Genomic DNA, 22,680 nt, shown 5'->3' with positions numbered 1-22,680 from the left:
AAATATGTTTTATACACTTTGAACTTGTGAAATGGGACATTCTGCACGATGATGAGTAGGTCTACTTTACATTTTGGCACTTTAAGTATATTCTGATGCCAATACTTTTATAGTATAACTCAACAGAGCATTTTGAATATGGGATTCTACATGTTTCTACAGATACTTTTACTTAAGTAAAAATGTGAGTACTTCTTCCACCATGAGCGTATATTGTACACACAGCGTCACAGATCAGCCCTGGATCAAACAAAACAACATCTGACCCACACCACAAAACCACATCAACAGTCTGGGCCACATTATTACTCACATGCAGTTGTTGTTTTGTAATGTTTTCAGGGAAAACAACATTAACCCTGGCATATAATGAAAAAACAAACAAATTTAAACAAAATAAAAACTGATTGTGTATTGTTGCTAAAATTGTGGATCTACAAGTTCAAAGCATGTTGTGAGCTTGTAGATCTGCTATTTTCTCTATTAATCGTATCGTATGACAAAGTATAGGGTCGTCCACCCGGGCTAAATTCTATCTTGCAGGGCAAAATTCATGTCAGATCGTGTGTCTAAAGCCCATCACACACCAGGTGCGCAGCGACGCGACAACGCCTGGAAAATAGAACAGTGGCGTATCGGAGCGCCAGGCGAGGCGTGAACGCCGCCGGGGTGGGATAGGTTCATTGAAAATAACGGAGGCGGCTGCTTTGACGCGCGGCGTTCGCAGACGGTGTGTGTGGGGCTTTAGTGAGACACGACCTTTGACCTGAATCATATGTCTGGAGACAACCACCCCCATTGTTATACTGGTATATATTGTATTAACATACTCTAGTAGTCTACCATACAGATTGCCAAAATGAAATTATAAAATAAGCTTTAACAGCAAACAATACACCCTCCCCTTCCCCCACGGTACAGTATGTGATTGATGGAACAACAGACCCAATAACCTCTGTACAGCCTTCTGCCAGCACTGGCCCGCCAGGCCCGGGCAGGGCAGGGTGAACTCCAATACCCCGGGACACCGTGCCTCTGCCAATGCATGCGGGCATGAAGAACATGCTGGGAAAGTAGGCCATCTATATCTGTACTGCCCTCTTGATTATGAACAGATTATGTAACCGCACAGCATGCTTTATGTAACCGACCATAGTCGTCATGAACTCCACTTCTCCCCTCCCCCTCCTCTCTCCCTCTCTCTCACACACACACACACACACACACACACACACACACACACACACACACACACACACACCGATTCCTCCTCCCCGATCGACCTGCTGACCTGCCCAGTCAAACAGCCCCACCCCACCCCCACCCAGTGGTGGAAAGTAACTAAGTACAGTACTGTACAAATGTTGTATTTTTACTCCACTACAATTATTTTTACTAGTTACTTTGTAGATTTGTATTATTATACAAAACATGCATTAATACTTTATCCCTATATACTTCTAAGTATATAGATCTGTTATTTTCAAGAGATTTGTATACTACATTTTGAACACCTTGGACATTTTACATGAGTAGTTTTACTTTTGGTACGTTAAGTATTGATAATTTTAGTTAAGTAAAACACTTGAGTCTTTTATTCCACGGTTACGAAACTCAGATCTGGTCTACTGGATAATATCCCATGTTTAATAACTAGATGATGTATACTGTAAGCAGATGCTTGAATAACAACAGCACAGAAGGCAAGCACCGTTATCGAACAATGCACAATACATCCAGTATATTGTAGTTATAGTTACACAGAGTCAATACTCCAGGCTGGAAGGCAGCTACAGTATAGACAGAATAATGTTCCATGTTATTGATTCGGTTACCGATTGATTACTTTTCACGATTCCAATTCCAATAATTCAGTAATCCAATTTTAAAAAATTGCAAAAACAGCAGATCTACAAGCTCAACACACGTCACACTGCGACACGTTTTGAGTTGGTAGATCGGCTATTTTCGCTACTTTTATGTATTAATTACGAAAAAAGTTAAAATAGGGACATAGGAGGTTTCTGCTTGACAGTATGCAATGTGGCCCTCTGGAGTGAGTGTGGATAGTGGCTCTCTCCATCATCAAAGTTGCCCACTCCTGTAGAAAATAGCTAACAACGTGAGGCAATGCAAAACGCTGTGAGTGAGCTTGTAGATCTGCAACTTTTTGCCATAGAACAAAGTACAGGGTTTAAGTGTTTATACCGATATTCTCTTTTGATTGTATCATTCATTTCCGACGTTTTTAAACTTACTTTTTATCTTGTTCATTTATGTTCACATTTATTATTCAACAGTGTTCCCTCGATGCATTCCCAGAACAGTCAACAGCAGAACCAAATGAATGCATCTCCAGTGACACAAACACGGCTAATTAGCCGTCCATTCATGTCTAGGCCTATTTGGCAATCAGGTATTGGCTAACATTGGGTCCTCAACCTCTCAACACTGAATGGCCACCAGGGCTGCTACTTAAGGCCGTCTGAATTGTACATGTAGGTCAACACCGGGCAGCAAAACAGACCACCATCCTGTCACATGCTGCTCAGCTGCATTAAGACTATTACACAACGTTATGCAGCTCGGCTTGCTTGCAGTGCTGTAACATGTTGTCTTCTCAACTACACCAGTGGTTCTCAAACAAGTACCCCCAAAGCAGCAATAATATATGGATTTGGTTGGATTTGGTTACCCCCATTTATAATTTATAATACTTGTTTTGTTTTTGTTTTAATACGCTATCTACAGGCTCACAACATCTTGCATCACAACCCGGTGTGAGCTTGTACTGTAGATCATCTATTTTTGAATAGCTTGAAATATAATATAGGGCGTACTGTAATAGTCAGGGGATATTAATACAATCTGGGAATACATTTCTTACCAAGAATTTTCTTCACCAATGTGTTTGTAAAGGTGTCTGCTAACATATCCCACATTTGTTTCTATTCAACCACCATAGGGGAATGTTTGACAGCTGCTGAAAGTTGGGGTACCATACAACCATTATAAGGCTACATTTCATTATGCTTTAAGTAGCATGTGACATGTCAAACTAGGGTGTTTTCATGATTCTGAATCCATTCCAAGCATTAGTTTTGCACGAAAAACACTCCTTGGGCTTCTAGGCCATAGCAGGTCAGCACATTTTGCCACATTAGGGCACATTTGGGCTATGGCCGAATTTAGCCCAAGGACAAAAATTCCCCTAGGGTGGTTGAATAGAAACCAATGTGGGATATGTTAGTAGACACCTTTACAAATACATTGGTGAAGAAAATTCTTGGTAAGAAATGTATTTCCAGATTTGACATAATACTGATAATATTCCCTGACCCTGACTATAAGTATTTAGTCAGGGAATATTAATCAGGGGGCCCTCTAGGGCCCCTGATTAATATTCTACACAAGTTGCGTCTGTGACTTAGATCCACATTTGTAACCTCACGACACCAGGCTTTCCATCCCAGAGGAAAGCCTGGTCTGTGTTACTAAATTGCTGTGTGATCCGGTCGGAATAAAAGCCTTGATGCGGCGTAATTTCTTTGATTCCTAAGATAGGAATGTGAGTGTACTTTCAAGACACAATTTAGTGTCTGTATATCTTTGTTATGATACGGGGAAATTCTATTTTCACTCTTTTATCGGGAAGGTACTATTCTTCCGGTTTGCGGGAAAGGAAGTTCTGGTTTGATAGTTCCGGCCTGATGACTACAAAACTGACTACAACATGACGTAAGATATCATCCACTCCCGACTGGATCATAAACCCGAAAAGGAATGCTGCCTAGGCTACCTGTAGTTCACAGACCCCTATGGAAGGCCAATAAGGGCCCTTATTTGATTTGATGGTGTTTGTTTTCATGTTGCCTTTTATCCGGTTTTTTTACTCGTTACTTCCACTGAGGACCATTTTGTAAATACGTGTTTTTTTAAATAGCCTATTATTGCATTAAAGTCCTACATAACCTCTGGAATTTACAATTGTCCTTGTGTTATAAATTGCCAATAAAAATCGAATAACAAAAACATTGTGCATAAAAAAAGAGAGTAGTGACAACAAAAACAAGAAAGGTCATGCTTATATTTTCTAAACGAGAGTGGATTATAAATTTGATACATTGTGGAATGTCTTTACAGTGATGGCAATCTTTCTGGACTCCCCTGCGAACCACTGGCTTGGATTACAATCTGAACTACATCCGCTAAATGTCTAGCCATTTTTGCTCGCAGTTATGTGTTCGCCATTTGCCTCAATTAATCCTTTGTTGTCCGATGACCACCCCCGCACCCTCCCCCCAACCACCCTCCCCCCAACTCCTCCAAACGTGAATCAATTTGATTCATTTTCAGAGAACTTTTATAACCCCGTGTCCTCATTCGCCATAACCCGCCTTTGCCCTCCTGCATTACCTCCCACCTCCCCTCGATAATCAAGAGGCGTTGCTTTGGCAACAACATCAGTGACGTGTTTAGAGGCCGAGAATAGAAGCCCAGAACAGGAAGGAAGGAAGAGGCTTGTCAATCTATCAGGCTCAATGGTTCTTTCTTCCTTACTTACAAACCTTTCTGCTCCAATGTGGGTCAACACATGGCTGAGGGAAGTAGGGGTGCATAATAAATAATAATAAATGCTACCAACTCAGCAGCATATATTCCACCAGTGAGAACTTTTGTTGCCGACACGGAACAAAGTTGTTCAGAACAAAACAATTTTATCCTTCCAGCTCCATGAGTTCCGAGCGCTAGTATAGACCCCGCCACCAAGAGCAAGATGTTGCTAGGGTGTTGCTAGGCAGATTCTAGCAACACAGGGGATCGCGTGAACCACTGTACAAGGGGCGTACATTTATCATGACAGGTTGTGTTCATGGTCACCCTGAGACTAGTACTGCAAGGGTTCCCAAACTTTTCACTTAGAATTGTAGGCAGTACATTCAGTTTGACTCGATTCCACAGAGATATTGTGAAAACAGCTGAACTACAAGCTCACAATGCCTTGCACTGCACTAGATCAGCTATTTTCACAATGTTTGCCTCTTTCTTGCGTAATATTGGACAATTTGGTCTTTAGAAATTTAGAAATGTGTCAATATACCCTGTATATAACTTATACTGTGTTTGGTTTGTTTACTGTTGAGTGAAAAACAATATTGCACATTAAGGTAATCCTCTGCATAATTTAGTTCTTATTGCCCTAATTTAGCCGAACAGTTTGTGTTCGATCGCGTGAGACTTTACTTTAGTCACTACCATCCCTATTCTCAGGACTCTAACATGGTGAAAAGACGACGAACAATTAGCTCACAAGTCAAACAGGCCCATAGAGCTCTTTGGAAGGATAGAGTTTAAGTGGTTACATGGACGTTCTCTCTCCTTGCTGCACAACAAAATGGATAGATTCCCCCCACAAGGTATCAAATATTTTTTTTACGATTTAGAGCAAAAATAGCAGAAGTTATTAGTCATGCTTAACCCATTTAGACCAGGCAGGCCCATTCTAAATGGTGACATCGTGAACCGCCACCATGGACGGCCTGCTGTAGGAACCTACAGTATGTCAAATGTGGAGAAAACCTAGGAGAACCTGAGAAAACATGGCCACCAAACATAGTTATTGCGGATAAAGTTGTAAATTTGGCATCTGAGGAGACACTGGCATTGATTCAAGCTGAAAGGAACCAAAACATGGAGCAGAACACAGAGCTTAAATGATTCAGAGGTTTGCCTGGCATGCCAGCCGTAACTTCCATATGCTCTGAGCCCATAATACAGTATCCCAATATACACAAAAATGATTTAATCATTCTCAGCAAAGCAAAAACAATACACAAGCAAATACACACTCTGCCTGTTATGAAACACCCCCGAGTCAAACGAACTGAGTCATAGTCTATTTTTAGCAGCCTATCTCACAGACGCAAGTATGAGCCAGTGGATGTACTGTAGCTCCCGTGCATGCGTGCACGTGTGTGCATGTACGCGTGCATGTGTGACGCGCTGTTACATAAATGCACGGTTTTTGCATTCACTTCCCATGGGGGCAGCGATGACTCATAAATAATGCCAAGTTAACTCTCGGTTTAAGCACATTCCTTATAATCACTGCAGCAAAAGCACTACCAACTCTCTGTATTATAGGGGCCATTTTCAACCCCCCAAAATAATCATAATTGAACTGGGGACCCCACACCCTGATAAGCACTTGGAATTGTAGGAGTTGAGGTATTCAATTTAGTTTGAATCGGTTCACGTTGAGTGCTTGTAGATCGGCCATTTTCACAAATGTTGCACCTTTCTTAGTACATTATTTCAATGTGGCCATTGGCCAATGTTTAACCAGTTTTTGGATTACTTTTGATGCAGTAATGATCTTTTTCTTTTCTTTCTTTCTTCTATTCTGAGGTATTAAAATCTCCTTAAACTGTCACTTCCCTGTCATCTGGGGACCTCCATGGGGGTGCCGACCCGCAGGTTGAGACTCTACGGGGGAACGGAACCATAGACCCTGTGAGATAAATATAGACACTGCAGTGAAGTTGACATATTGGCCAACCATCATCATTTGAGCAGTGTTTACAAGTTGTGTAACTTTTTTCACTGAAGGGCGGCAAAGTTTAACAGGTTTGCCCATGCTGTTAAACAGTAACCCATATGGGTCAGAGGGCAGTCCTGTGTGTATATCAACATGTAGCGTATGACTATAATTTACATTTTCGCCATATGTACCCCCAACGGTGTCCATAATTTTATATAGCGCTTTTATCCAAAGCGCTTTAAATAGATTGTGCATTACATTCACCCATTCACACACTGACACACACACATTCATACACCGACGGCCCGGAGGAAACCATGCAAGGCACCAACCTGCACATCGAAAGCAATTAGGGGTTCAGAGTCTTGCTCAAGGAAACGTCGACACTAACTCTGGGTGAAACCCGGAATCGAACTCGGGACTCAGAACAGCCAGCCACTCTATCGGCTACCCCTGAGCCCAAGTATAGAATTGGAAAAATAGACATTGTGAGGACTATTTACCTGGTCCTCAGGACTCCTTACAAGAGACATGGTTGTGTTATGGTTAAAAAGGATTTTAGGAGGTAAGATTCAGTTTGGGATTTAGGGCTAGGATTAGACATTAGGTTCGGGGGTTGGGGTTTAGAGTTATATGTCTGAATTATATTTACAGTAGTTGCATGCCAGTGTAAGCTCACTAGTGTTACGATGCAACATTTTGTGAGCTTGTAGACCTGATATTTTCAGATGTAGGGTTAGGGTTAAAATTGTGAAAATGGCATTCATGAAATTGTGTGTGTGTGTGTGTGTGTGTGTGTGTGTGTGTGTGTGTGTGTGTGTGTGTGTGTGTGTGTGTTGTGTGCGCGTGCGTGCGTGCGTAATTGCAGGGAAGTATCGGATGGAGCTGAGCCAAGGGTTTGGGAACTATACACGAGAGAGAGAGAGAGAGAGAGAGGGGAGGGGAGTGGAGTGGAGATGAAAGGACCTACGGTACTGTACAGTATGCAAAACCTCGCTCAAAACCCTCAAAGGGGTCAGATAAGGATGTGTCAGTTACAATGATAAGAGTGCTTTAGGATTAGGTTTTTATTATGCCCCTGCTTCATTGCCCTGTCAAAATAGCAATGCAGCATTTGGAAGGTAAAACAAGGCCAGGGACAGCAGTCCATTTTTCAGCTTGGAGATAACTGTCACGGCACCCGTCAACCAGTATACAGTAGGTTACTTATCAAGACAATGCAGGCTCTACTATAGAGCCTATATAGCCCTATACTATAGGCTCTACTAGCCTATAGCCTTATACTATAAGCTCTACTATAGAGCCTATATAGCCCTATACTATAGGCTCTACTATAGAGCCTATAGCCCTATACTATAGGCTCTACTATAGAGCCTATACAGCCCTATACTATAGGCTCTACTATAGAGCCTATAGCCCTATACTATAGGCTCTACTATAGAGCCTATATAGCCCTATACTATAGGCTCTACTATAGAGCCTATAGCCCTATACTATAAGCTCTACTATAGAGCCTATATAGCCCTATACTATAGGCTCTACTATAGAGCCTATACAGCCCTATACTATAGGCTCTACTATAGAGCCTATATAGCCCTATACTATAGGCTCTACTATAGAGCCTATAGCCCTATACTATAAGCTCTACTATAGAGCCTATATAGCCCTATACTATAGGCTCTACTATAGAGCCTATAGCCCTATACTATAGGCTCTACTATAGAGCCTATACAGCCCTATACTATAGGCTCTACTATAGAGCCTATAGCCCTATACTATAGGCTCTACTATAGAGCCTATAGCCCTATACTATAGGCTCTACTATAGAGCCGCCAGTAGGCCCCAGTAGAGCCATATCTGGCTCAATAATTAACCATATATACTGGTTTATATTGGTTGATAATTTTTCATTCGAAGGGACCAATCAGGGCTCAGTATTCAAATATGGGGCGTTTTTTCACCAGAGACCTGCGACCACCATCTCATGGTTCAGTGTTAACCTGAGACCACCATCTCATGGTTGAGCGTTAACCTGAGACCACCATCTCATGGTTGAGCGTTAACCTGAGACCACCATCTCATGGTTCAGTGTTAACCTGAGACCACCATCTCATGGTTGAGCGTTAACCTGAGACCACCATCTCATGGTTGAGCGTTAACCTGAGACCACCATCTCATGGTTGAGCGTTAACCTGAGACCACCATCTCATGGTTGAGCGTTAACCTGAGACCACCATCTCATGGTTCAGTGTTAACCTGAGACCACCATCTCATGGTTGAGCGTTAACCTGAGACCACCATCTCATGGTTGAGCGTTAACCTGAGACCACCATCTCATGGTTGAGCGTTAACCTGAGACTACCATCTCATGTATCCGGGACGTCCAGTGTTTTTTTTTTTCAAGCTCCTGAGCCACAAAAAGGAGGCAAGTCTATGCAAGTAGCACCATTGTTTGCACATCTAATACAATCACATGACGTTGATTCCCATCCCATCCATTTACGGGTCCTTGACAAAACCACTGGTTTAAACGACAATAGACAGCAAGCCCATAAACAACTACAGTTTAGAAACAAGCCCAAAGTCGTTTGTTTGATTGATTGATTGATATAATTATAATATATGACAACACTGTTCTCCATCTCCTTTCCTTTTTATCTGTGAACCATATCGTCCCCATTATGGACGAGCATTCTGCAAAAATAGCTGATCTACAAGCTCACAATGCATTTGTTGCAAAGATTTGGTGTAGAGCTTGTAGATGGGCTATTTTCGGATTTGGTTTAGAGGGCTGAGCTAAATGAGCGAGATCAAACTTTTATTTTTTAATTAATTAAATTGATGATTCAAACGAGAAAACGTATGTTGTATCATAATATGATATCCAAAATGAAAATTCCAGACAATATCTAGTCTCATCACGATAATGATGGAATATTGATGTACAGTATAGCCCTAAGCATCACTGTACTATAGCTCAGGGGCCACATTGCATTACTGTCGTAGCAAAAATACAAGCTCAAAACGCGTCGCAGTAGTTCAGCTATTTTTTCTATAATTTGAATTGAAATCCTGAATTATGTTTCGCTATTTTTGAATTGGAATCCTGAAAAGTAAATAATTTTATTTAATTTCAAATGCCTTTAATTATAGTTATGTTAACTTTATGAACTAAATACAAACACATTGGACATAAAAAAGATAACATTTCAATGCTACTCATTAAGCTACTAATTTACTGATAATTAAAGCGGGTCATGTTTGCATGTTTGGAATTTTGGAAGTTGAAGTAATATCAGCCTATCAGTATTCTGATATGGCTATGCCCCCAGCAGAGTGAGAAGCCAGTGTGAATATTTTAAGCCCGTCTCACACACACACACACACACACACACACGGCAGTGCACCCATACATAACATCTCCCCACCACCACTTTCATTAACACTTCCTGGCTCCTCTGTTGAGTCTCTCTGTGGTTGTTTTTGTAAAGCGTGGCTGGCTGGCTGGCTGGCTGGCTGGCTGGCTGGCTGGCCAGCGGTAAAACAGGCTTAACTGTGAATCCAGTCCGTGCCACCCACCTGGCAGGGGCAGCCGCGGGTATTTATATATCCCTGTGTCTACCCACTAATGCCTCTGTGGATGGAAAAGGGCCTATGAATTATTCAAAGACAAAAAAAGAAAAGGAAAAAGCCAACCAAAAAACAGGATTCAGGCTGTATATGCATACTATACAATGCTGTGTGTGAAATGGCACCGTTATGCTGTGTAGAGACGTTTAGGAATGGGGTTTATACATTTCAGTGGTCTGGGAATCGGAAAGGTTACCGGTTCAATCCTCGGCTCCTCCGAGCAGGAATAGTCCTTGAGCAAGACACTGAACTCTATAACTGCTCAGCTGTGTTGTGTGAATGCACGAGTTGAATGGGCACGTTGTGAAACACTTTGGAACACGTAAAATGTGGAGCAAATTCATTACAGTCAAGTTGGGTAATTGCCGTAGGCAAATGAGATAAGGCAAGGCAGGTAGACGTGTAGTTAACGCAATTCATACACCGAGGAAATTAAATGTGCTTCACAGAAGACAAGAAAAATAAATGCCAAAAAATGAAAAGAAGAACCAATAAAGTTAAAAAGGTTGGGAAGGTACATCTCTCCTCAATACAATGGATATATTCACACTTCATACTTTAACATCATTAAAACTATTTCATATTTCAATATTTGTATAGAAAAACTAATAATATGTACCTTATAATGGTACATGGCATCTTCCATTCCTCATTTAGAATGACAGCCGGGTGAGGTTCATTTTATTTCCAGACTGTCCTCTGCAGTGCAGAGACCCACTGACTCATCCTTCCCTCAAACTATTATTGGCCCAACATAGAGCCTTTGATTTAGTCTCAGAGAGCACAGATGAGGACGTGCACGTACGTGCGTGCTGCTGGCACATGGGGAACACAGGTGTGTTTGTGCACCACCTGCCAGTTCAATACAAGCGCATAACTGATGTAACGCTTGGCTAGTTTGACCTATAGGCTAGTTTGACCACAGTAGCACTGCATGCACTCAACATGTCACTTAACAGGAGCAAAGCACGCCTTGCAACTCGTACCTGTCCTGTGTTGATCACTGTGCTTTATGTTCACCTGTGTCTTGTTCGGCCTGTGTGTGTCTGTGTATTTCAATTTATTCCGGTCCTTGAGTATGATTGGCTGAGCTGAGCTGCATTCAAAGCTGTCATAAAATGTTCTATATAAACACACACACACACACACACACACACACACACACACACACACACACACACTTGTGACCTGTTAATCCTGGAGTCACTCCACTCCACGTTGTGCCCATCAACAGCCCTTAGCTGCTCTAATATCACAGTAAAGTTAAACCACACACTGCCTCTTGGGTTGTATAATTGCCTTAATAAAGCCTGCTCTCATGTCTGTGGCGGTGCCTGAGTGAGAGTATGTTGGAAGGAGTAAATTAACCTGTTGATGTATAGTTGTGGTCTTGCCTGTACTGTGCCTGTTCCTGCATTCTGCCTGTCTGTGAACTTGGTTTTAGGGGTGTGAGAGTTTTTAATATCAACATAATCAACATTAATACATTATTGTTATTATTATTAAATATTTAGTTTATTGTTGCACAAGGTCAGAAAGTTATTTGAAAAGAACACAAGGAGGCAGCATTTCTCCATTGACATCAATGACTGGTATGGGTGCTTCCATACAGTGTCCCATGAAGTTGCATAGTACTGTTTCTCAGTCTGATGTCAAGTCAACACTCTTGTGTTGCTAAACTCCACAAAATTCCAGATTGATTGATTGATTGATTATTGGGGTATTTATTAACAGTTTGCAGAATTACAGTGCATTTCAAGCACAACTCAATACAAAAACTGTTAACTGTGAGTGGACTACATCATAAACTTTTAAAGCATTACACTTGTTTACAAGAGGGTCTACCTTGTTGTTATGATGAATTCATAACAGAGACGTACAAATATATACTTCTACTGTATATAGCCAAAACAGGAAGTCATCATAAAGGAGATAAAAAATGGAAAAGAAAACATATACAGTGAGGGGGGAAATGGGTGGGTGGGGGATTCAGATTTTAGATTGATTGAGTCTACTCTAAACCTGAATCTGAGCATGCTAGACGTGATCTCCGACGCAGCTGTGTTGTTCAGTATATTTATTATGAGGAACCATGTGTGGGTGCACTGCTACGTCCATTATGTTTTGGAGGAGTGACCATGCCATGTTGTGTTGTCTTGTCTTGTCGTATGTTTGTCTTGTTTGTTTTGTTTCAAACTTGATTCAGGTTATGCGGTTTATTGTAACTGTCAGTGTCACTTTCCTGTTAGTGTATAGGAGTCACTATACAATTTATTTAATTTTTTTATGCTACCACACAATTTTGGATATGGTGGTTATACAATAACTTTTTGGTATGTTCCGTATGGGTGTCACATATGTGTTGTTATTTGATTCACTGTATACCCTGAAATCTTGAATAAACAAAACTGTGGAAAAAAAGATTACTCATCTCCTGCATTTGGCTCCTGCGCAGAATATCTATTCCAGCGAGGTGCTGTGAGAGCGCCATGACCTGTGTGTGGTGTTTGGCCACCTGTGGTCTTTGTTTACAGTGAGGTCCTTGACCTGTGCCGTTTGATCACCGTGTTCCTCTGATAGCCCCTGACAAACACACAGAGAGGACAGTGGCCTAAAGCCACACTCTGACCCACTAGGACAGTGCTTCCTAAACCTTTTAGCTCCAGACCCCTTACCCCTAAAATAGCTAATGGGTCCCGACCCACTGTTTGGGAAACAGGGCACTGGGGGCAGTAGCCGTGCAGTGGTTCTCAAACGTTTGTATTTTAAGGATTTGACAATAAAAAGGATATCTCTGGGACCCCAGCTGTCTACACTGTAAATCATCAGTGTTAATTCCGTCTGTACACTCACAGAGTTACGGAGCCATATAATGGTCCATTTGGACCCCTGGTTGGTCCCCCTGGACCTTACATTGAGAACCAGTGTAGTAGCCAAACCGCATTAGGATTCTGACCTTCTGCAGAGAACACAATCTCACAATTGAGGAATTTAACGAGTCTGGCATGAAGTTAAAGGGATTCCGTTTTTTTAAAGGACAGCTTATAAATGCTGACTTATGGATATCCCCACTCCAGACAAGGGCCAAGATGTGCACAGATTGATCTGGAAAAATAACTGAAACTGAATCAATGTGCACCACAATCACAATGCCATGTGTGCTGAGCTTATAAGCCACATGGAGGGCAAGGCATGCTTATATTCAACTGTGCCTGCATGCTAGTACTAACAGCTCTCTCTGTGTATAAAGTAACAGCACGACCAGGTCTACTGTATCTTTCCCCCTAAGATACAGTAGATCACGAGGAAAGCGTATGGAATATCAGTTTCCATTAGGACAGATTGGAAAGAACATTTATGCTTGCCAACCACTTAAACCCCATAGCATCCCTTTTCACCCAAAATAACCGATCTACAAGCTCACAACTTGTCGCAAATGTGACGCATTGTGAGCTTGTATAGATCGGTGAAGAGACTTGATCTTAGTGTACTACAGACTGAAAAAACATGCACCAGGTGTTGTGCAACCGTACCTCAGAGGAAGCCACAGGTGATTTTTAACCCACAGCACAGGTGAGTCTTAAACCGGCCACGCAGGTCTGACTAACGGGATGCACCTCAGGTCTGTTTTACTAAGAAGTGACACTGATAAATCTGAGACACCGCTGGACTCAGGTCTGTTTTACTAAGAAGTGACACTGATAAATCTGAGACACTGCTGGACTTGTGTCAAGGCACCCATTTTGAGAAACCATGCATTAGTCCTTAATGGTGACAGTGACGGTTACCATGCAGGAGGAGAGTGTGCCAACACAGTGGTGGGCTTGTGGTCTGATGTGTATCCCATTCCTGTTCAGTTCAGCTCAATGGGAGAGTGAGACATTTGAAAGCTTTAACCATTAAGTAAAACATCTGGGGGATTAACTTGAAAATGAGATTTGTGGATTATTCCCTTTTTTGATAACTGTGTTGAGAATTATTAGTGATTACTGTAGTTATGTAGGTCATGTATGTCACGCGAATGGCACATTTGCGCTATAGTCTATACTGAGGTGAACTTTGCTTTTTGTCACTACAAAGTGAATGACTGATTAGTAATTACATAGATTAGATATTACCAACAGGATTCAGATACACATACATTATGAAGTTATTCTCCACTGCGGTTATTTATTCATTCATTCAGTCCACAATCTACAGCTTGTGCAACAACAACTGGTATGAGGACGTTTAAACCTCTTAAATGAATGTTAAACAAAAAAAAGTTTTTCCTCTCTCCGTACAATATTGGCAGGGCAAGAAAACTGAGACATATTGCATGCACACAGTCCACACACACACACACACACACACACACACACTTAGGGTGGTTGTGTTCCATTTGATATCCTTCTCCTATCACAGCAACTCACAAATCTTGCTGCTGTGTTTGCACATTGTTGTACTTCGCCCAGCAGATATGGGAGTTTTTTGTCATTGGTCATGTTTTCAAAATCTCTGTGTGTGGTTGTAATCTGTGGGAAGTATGTGTCTCTGATGTCTTGGTACAATGGACAGATGGTTAGGAAGTGTAGCTCGGTTTCCACTTCATTTTGTGTGCAGTGGGTGCATAGTCTGTCTTCTCTCGGGATACAGGTCTGCCTATGACGGCCTTTCTCGATCGCGAGACTGTGCTCACCGAGTCTGTACCTAGTTAAGATTTTTCTTTGTTTTGGGTCGGTCACGGTGCTCAGGTATTCTGCCACTGTGTATTCTCTGTTTAGGGCCAGATAGCATTCTAGTTTACTCTGCTTTTGTGTTGCTTCTTTCCAATGTGTCAGATAATTTGGTCAACCATCTCAAATATAACAGTAATGTTGATACGGTTGATTTCAGCCACAGCTCTCTGTGAGTTTTCTCTCAAGGAAAGCATAAGTAAAAGGGATATGACATCTGTTATATGTTTGATTCATGAAACAGGAAGCGAGTCGCTGGCTACCGCCTGCCTTTCCAAACTCATGTGAGCAACACAGCTGCTTGAGAAAACAACATTGCCTCATGCAGGCAAATTGAGTAATAAACTGTAATACGCCCGTCAGGTTTTAGAACGCAGAATGTGCTGTTACTCTGCTTCGTATCACAGGGATTGGGTACCATAACTGTGTCTGTGGCACGTTGTGAGCTTTTATATCGATGGATACATGTGTTCCTTGAAACTTTGACTTGCCCATTGGTGTGCCTGGGGCACAAAAATCTTGAAAGCCACTTCCATAACTCTCAGTTGAAGTACGTTGCATTACGTGTCGTTATTCCCCACTACTCCCAACTCTTAACCTTTTACCTCGTAAAGTCAGCCCTAGTGTAATATAAACGTAATTGTCTTGGTAATTATTTAGGTCTAAGACCTTCTCCTACACATCTATACCCTGTCAGTTTTGTCACTTAAACTCATTACACCCTCCCGATGGCATTAGATTGCTGCTGCCCACAAAGCTAATCAATAAACCTTTTCATTTATGTCACAGTGGTTCTCAACCTGTGGGCCGCCAAATAATTGGCAAACACTAAGATTTTAACAATAGCATTACTATTTTAAACAATAACATTTAGAGAAGTTACGTTGCCAATCTTTTTCGGTTGAGACCAAAAAAATACATTTTATGTCTCCCCGAGGACCCAAGCTATAGAAAATAGAATAAATACAAATAAATACAAGCTCGTAGATCGGCTATTTTCACTACTTTTTCAAAGACTTTTCCTTCTCTAGTTCATGGATTCCGCAACCTGCACGCATGGATCCCAACGCTACCACTGTTTGGGAAACATTGCTTTAGCCTCTACCGATATATCGATATAGTGGTCTCTTGACCAAATAATGCAATAATACAACTGGCTGTGAGTGAGTGAGTGAGTGAGTGAGTGAGTGAGTGAGAGAGAGAGAGAGAGAGAGAGAGAGAGAGAGAGAGAGAGAGAGAGAGAGAGACTTTCCCATGACTGTTACCCAAAACTGGCAGCAGTGGGTCATTTGAGACTTACACAATATTTAGCAGTGAGGATTTACTGTGTTCTGAACATAGGGTAGGAAAACAAGCTAACAAGTGAAGTGCACAAGGAAAGAGCTCTCTGGGTTCATGAGGTGAACACTAAAAATGCTTCACATACTTCTGAGGGCCATTTACAGAACAACAAACCTTGAAGCTAGTTAGACTTCCAAGCGTGCAACTGTTGGCCTTAAATGCAGAATTAAAATTTTGGAACGATAACTTTAAGATGACAAGTAACTATGGTATACAAATAAAATATAACTTCCAAGTATTACACTTGTTTACAAGAGGGTCCACCATTTTCAATTAATCGTAACATTTAGAGACATACAAATATATATATATAGCCAAAAACAGGAAATCATCGTAAATGAGGTAAAAATGGGGGGGGGGGGGGGGGGTATGGGGAAAAGGTCGGGGGGGTTGTAAGCATTACCCAACAGTGCTTCAACATACAGTAACAACGTTAGTTATGCTGTAACGAGAGAGAGCGAGGGGGGAAGCGAGAACGCAACATTACCTAATTGTTACGTGGGTATTATTACGGAGAAGAGGGGCAGTTGAGCGAAAGGGGTCAGATGGAGGATAAGGATGGTGGCGATTTGGCGAATGATGATGCTGTTGGTGTGCATGGCTGCCTGTCGGACTGTCCGCTAAGCGGATAGGAGCTTCCCTTCGGTGAGGGAAGGCACAGTGGCAGGGGGGGAGGGAGGGAGGCGGGCTCACTGAACAGTCAACCACCACCAACGCAGCTGGTTCAGTTGAGGATAGGGAACGTCCTTGGCTGAACTTTACGCGCAACGTTACAAATAGGAGCTGCGGCAGCGTTCATTCATTTCTTCCAAGTGGACCACACCGCACACACACACGTCCAACATAGACACGACCGTAATATTGAGTAACAGTCTAACAGAGATCAGCGGCGCCTATCTATCAGCGACAACACACCGGAGAGCAACCCGTGCGTGACGGCTGGAGAGACTGCATTCATCCTCGCGTTCTTTACAGGTAAACTACAAAGTTATTTAATTTAATTGATTTACTATTGATTTTGAAAGATATTGCCGATTGCAGCATATATGATGTAGCCTACCGGTATTCGTAATTTACATAGCCTACGATTTTACGCTAACTGGAATCATATCATATGCGCGCAATCTCGAGTTTAGTCATTTATGTCAATTGCTGATAACTTGGCCTAGAAATTCTAGCCTACAGCCTTTTCATTCGCTTTACAACTAGCAGGCTACGTTTGTTTGCTTTCTACATTCGAATGCAGACGGTGAAAAAAGCATGCAAGTCCTGTAATTAAATACTGTAGAATGTGTAGATTCTAAAGGGAGTGTTCTGCTTTGTTTTCGATTTCTCTGCGCTGCGATGCCATAGCAGCCTACTATAGTTTCGGGTTAATTTACAGTCGCCCGTTTCTATAAATAAATAAAGACATTGTGTAGCCTATTATTATAATAAATAAATAAGTAGACCCAACCCATGCAACTTGAACCCGTTGTTCAGAATGACACTTAGTTGTAATATCAATATGCCTCATATGCCAGTCCAATTAAGTGTAAGTGTATCCTATTCAGGTCATTCGGCTCAGATTTTACTGATACCTACACAAAAGATTAGGCAACTGTGTCAGGCATGTAGGTCAGTATTCTAAGGGTAGGCTAATTATAGTTCTACTAGCCTACATTGCATTGTGAATAAAAGTACAAGGTATTTTCATTAGAATGTATATCCAAACTAATAGAAATGAAACGCAATATCAAAATATTAATAATGACGACTAAATATCCCACTCATTGTTTTCTGTTGGCCTATAGAAGTTCAAATGAAAATGTAAAAATACAAACATCTGATCAAACACTAACTCATCAACCTGAGAAACAATACAAACGTTTGCCAACTAAAGCCTAAGCAGACTGAGTGACATCTGTATGCACAATACATGGTTGAAGTCTCTTCCGTTTTATTTGGAAAGATGTAATGGAGTTACATAATGTTGTGGCGTAATGGCTCTTGCGTAATCACTAAATCCCCCATTCTCCACTGTCACTTCTGACCGCTAGGTGGCACTGTTGCTGCACCAGCTGCAAGGGGTACTGAGGCTGTGGGTTTCTGAGTGGTGTCGAGCACACCGCACACAGTCAACAGCAGGAGCTTCAAGTCGAGTGCCGTTTAGAGACAATTTAATCCAAAAGAGTGTAACAGGCACAATGTTTGATGAGGAGTCACAACAGATGAGGGGGCCACAGGACGTGGCCATGCTACAGACACTGGAGTCCCCTGACGTCCCGTGCGAGGGGGGATCGACATCCCCATCCGGAGGGGCCAGTCCTCTGTCCTTCACAGACGAGGCCGTGTCCATCCTGACCTCCAGCAGCATCCTGGCCCGCTCCCTGCTCGGGCGCCCCTCCGCCATCAAGCGCAAAGACAGCAGCGCCGCCGCCGCAGCTGCGCACCACAACAGTGTGATCCGACGCCAGCGCGAGTTCATCCCCACTGACAAGAAGGACGACGGCTACTGGGACAAGCGGAGGAAGAACAACGAGGCGGCCAAGCGCTCGCGGGAGAAACGCCGCGTCAACGACATGGTGCTGGAGAACCGCGTGCTGGCCCTGCTGGAGGAGAACGCCCGTCTCCGTGCAGAGCTGCTGGCCCTCAAGTTCCGCTTCGGCCTGGTCAAAGACCCCGCCAGCGCCCCGATCCTGCCCCTCACCGTGACGTCCTGCGCTGCACCTCAGACGACGACCCCCAGCTACTACGTCCCGAGGGGAGATGCAGGCGTCGTCAATCCTCCGGCCATACATCCCAGCAGCCAGCTGGCCCAGCTGAGCATGCGCGGCACCAGAGAAGCGGGCAACATGTCCGAGGACTCCGGGTTCTCCACCCCGGGAGGCTCCAGCGTGGGCAGCCCTGTCTTCTTCGAGGACAGGCTGAGTGACCACGGGAAGCTGTCCCCGCACAGGGCCGAAGAGCTGGGCTACGAGCTGCACCACTCGCCCGCTGACATCCACGGCCACCACACGACCATCGGCATGCCGGACCCAGCCGAGGCCATCATGAGGAACCTCCCCCACAAGCTGCGGTTCAAAATCCCCGGCTGCGGCGACGGATCCGAGCCCACCGCCGGCGGGAGACGCAGCCCCTCGTCGTGCACAGCGGGCAGGGATGGCCTCAAAGGACTCAGCCTGCTGAGTGTCGTCAAAACGAGTCCCTGGCACCAGCCGCCGCTGCAGGAGGGGGAGGAGAGCAAGCGAGGGAGACAATCCCCTCAGTGCGCCACCGTGTCGTCGGCCGGATGCATCCAGCAGGGGCAGACGGAGGAGGTCCAGTACCAGAGCGAGAACGGCGTCCTGCGGTCTCAGCTCACGTCCCTCAGCGAGGAGGTGGCCCAGCTCAAGAGGCTGTTCACAGAGCAGCTCATGGCTAAAGTCAACTGAGTGGAGGTCGATTTCTGATCTGACTATAAAAGGTTCAACGTGCTGTATTTCATTTGAAAAAAAACCCACACAGATTGACTGGACAATGTGTGGGAGCGGACAGAGGTGTTTTCTTTTTTTTATATTCTGTGTTGTTTTGAATTCCAAAACATGTATTTCATTGTATTATTGTGGCATCTCATACAACGCTATCTGGATTTTAATGACCCGAAACACTCATTAGCAGCTGCCTCAAAAGGATGCTCCTTCTCTCTCTCAGACATCTCTTTTTTAATGTTTGTGACAACCCTGACAAGGCAAACTTAACATGACATGCAAACACGTTTACACAGCTTATTACCGTCTACTGCCTAAACACCCTGTCATTTGCGATGCAGTGGTAATGATTCCATCGCCTCACACACCCGCACAGTCTAAACAGGCGGGGTCGGTGGTTGCACTCTGTAGAGCTTTCACTGGCATTGTGAACGGGCAGTTACAGCTTTGTAATTAGCAAAGACTGTACCACTTCCAGCGCCCTTTCCTTCGAGGCACACACTAACCTGTAAGCACAATCACACATGGGCGGATCGGAGAGACACTGACTGTATTGACTACCAGTGTCTCTGGTGTAAATCTGCCCCCGAGTGCTCTTTTAATATAAATGCCAACATGTCACATGATTATGACGAGGGAGCACTTGGTTTCAAAGTGACGAGCTCCATTCAGGGTGGACAACAACTGTACTATACTTACTGTTAAGCCTGATACTCTTTACCGTTGTGCGTCGGTCTCAACACCGACGTACAGCAAAGTATACATTTTAGACAGAGATGTTTCATGTCCCGGTTTTGTCTCCCAGTCGTGGCCCGTCTCCAATGATGAGACGTGGCGTGTGATGTTTCTATCGCTGAACTGTTACTGTCCGTACTAAGCAGACAAGATGCGTCTGTGGTCTTTGTGTCGATCCATTTATGTATAAATAGAGATTTCTTTTTGTACCTGTGAATAAATCTTTGATGGCATCCACTTCTTTGTTGTGAACTGTGATCTCTTGTGCTTTTTGCACAAACCTTTCAAAGTGCAAAAATGTGTTAATCATCATCCGTGTTGCACCACAGGTAGCTATAACTCACACGCCGAACAATGAGCTATGCATCAGACAGCAACTCGGCCGTGAAACACTTACTTGAACTTCAAGCAGCTTGATTCATTGGCCCCATGTGGGCAGCATGAGATGGCGTAAGCTGTCACATTCCTCGTTTGGGGATGACACACGATTTCCCCTCAATGTGAGCCGTGTGTTTGGAGAGCGGGCTAGAAAAGGTGGGGCCGCGGGGGGGGGGGGGGGGGATGAATGGGGGCGGTTTGACTGACGAGTGCTGACAGATGCAGGCAGGAAGGCGCGGAGCGGTGCACTTGGCAGGTACCGTCTATCCAACAATTCCCCCCAGGCCAATGAGGCCAACGAGGCCCCCTCGCCAGACAGTCACAGACGGAAAGAGAGAGTGGCGTGTGCGTGCAATCCTTCCTCTAGTCGGGGTGTGATTACAGGCCTCTGCCACGGAAGAAGCGTTTAATTGTTACATTTACGGAGTGGGTGGGTGGCGTGACCTTCGCTGAACTTCACTGCAGCCACCAAAAAGAATCTAGATCAGTGGTTCTCAACCTGTGGGCCGGGGGGCCCACTGGTGGGCAGAGAAGAATACAAATGGGACCCCAAGTAATTGTCAAAAACACTTAAGATTGTATTGATATTATAAAAAACATTCATGCTGGAAATTAATTGTGTACAAATTAGTTAATTGTTCATTGTGATACCGATAAATTGGAACTTAAACTACTACATTAGTTCCATTAATCCAAAAGCCATAACACGATTGTTTGATCATTAAAACAAACATGATCTGAGGGCCAACCCATCTGACCACTTAACCAAAATGTACATTAGGTGATGCAGAAAAGGTTATAAACCACTGGTCTAGATCAGGGGAAATAAATCTTTTTCATGTCCCTAAAATTAGGGCATGGAGCCATGGACCCCCCATATGACATTATTCTGAATATACCATATACATAGTGTCTTAGTTGGCACCGGGACACTTGTGTAAATGTCATAACTGTGCATGAGAACAAGTTGGTGGTGGTGATGTTGAAACATTGTTAGAATAATATATCTACGTCTAAATCGCGCACGTGTGCGCACACACGCTTTTTGTCAAGTAATAATTTCACTTGAATTGAGACATTGTGAAATTAAACTCCCACTTTGGAAATAACTGGTGTCCAACAGATCATGAATATGGAATGCTTTCCTGTATCTCACATTGTGTAATAGCCTAGGCCTATTTGTCATCTTTTGAAGGACTACAGTATTGCATCACCAGACCCCCCTTTAAATCCTTATGACTCAACTCTGACTGACACTGCGCTTTTGTTTCACAAGTTGATGTTTGATAAGCAGCCGTTCTCAGTGGACCCTCCATGGGTCTTTGGGGGATCCTCAGCAAAATGAGGAACAGTTTAAACACTATTTTATTCTTCTAGAAAATCATGAAAATGTGTGAAATGTACACAGATCTTCTCTTGTGGGGGTCCCTGCCACAAATTCTTTGCAGGTGGGGTCTGTGGCCAAATAGATATTAATGTCCTCCTTAGCATGAAACAGTTTGAGAACCACTGTGATAAAAACAACAGCTACCACCACCAGATGGCCCTAAACACAACACTTTGGTATTTTAGTGTCTGGCCTGAGTCCTTGTGTTGTCATTCACAACAAGCTTTCATGAATCATGGCAATTATTACTCATTCCTACATTGCCTACAGTATTCCATTCCGAATGAATAACATCTGAACGGTAGCATTGACAGAGATGACGCAATGTGTGTGTGTGTGTGTGTGTGTGTGTGTGTGTGTGTGTGTGTGTGTGTGTGTGTGTGTGTGTGTGTGTGTGTGTGTGTGTGTGTGTGTGTGTGTGCATTTGCGCATGCGTGCATGTGTGTGCATGTGCGTGCATGCGTGCGTGTGCAAATGTTTTGTGAACGCATGCACTGGGGTGTG

The 22,680-nt window shown here is 43.4% G+C and overlaps 1 protein-coding gene across 1 annotated transcript; it reads left to right on the top strand.

Annotated features, from left to right (window-relative positions):
• The first annotated feature begins 16,943 nt into the window (after window positions 1–16,943).
• On the top strand, window positions 16,944–20,648 carry nfil3-6 (nuclear factor, interleukin 3 regulated, member 6). The gene is made up of 2 exons (XM_080775896.1): window positions 16,944–17,202; window positions 18,267–20,648. The coding sequence occupies exon 2, from the start codon at window positions 18,414–18,416 to the stop codon at window positions 19,638–19,640; it is 1,227 nt and encodes a 408-aa protein (XP_080632022.1). The 5' UTR covers window positions 16,944–17,202; window positions 18,267–18,413; the 3' UTR covers window positions 19,641–20,648.
• Window positions 20,649–22,680: the final 2,032 nt, after the last annotated feature.

This window comes from Protomyctophum bolini (genome assembly GCF_963924005.1).
Source record: "Protomyctophum bolini genome assembly, chromosome: 11".
NCBI classification, from domain to species: Eukaryota; Metazoa; Chordata; class Actinopteri; order Myctophiformes; family Myctophidae; genus Protomyctophum; species Protomyctophum bolini.
Note: the sequence above shows the minus strand (reverse complement) of the source record. Positions and strands in the feature narration are given on the sequence as shown.

Excerpts from the sequence above, each read along its gene's own strand:
- nfil3-6 (XM_080775896.1), top strand. The coding sequence starts at position 18,414 with ATGTTTGATGAGGAGTCACAACAGATGAGGGGGCCACAGGACGTGGCC.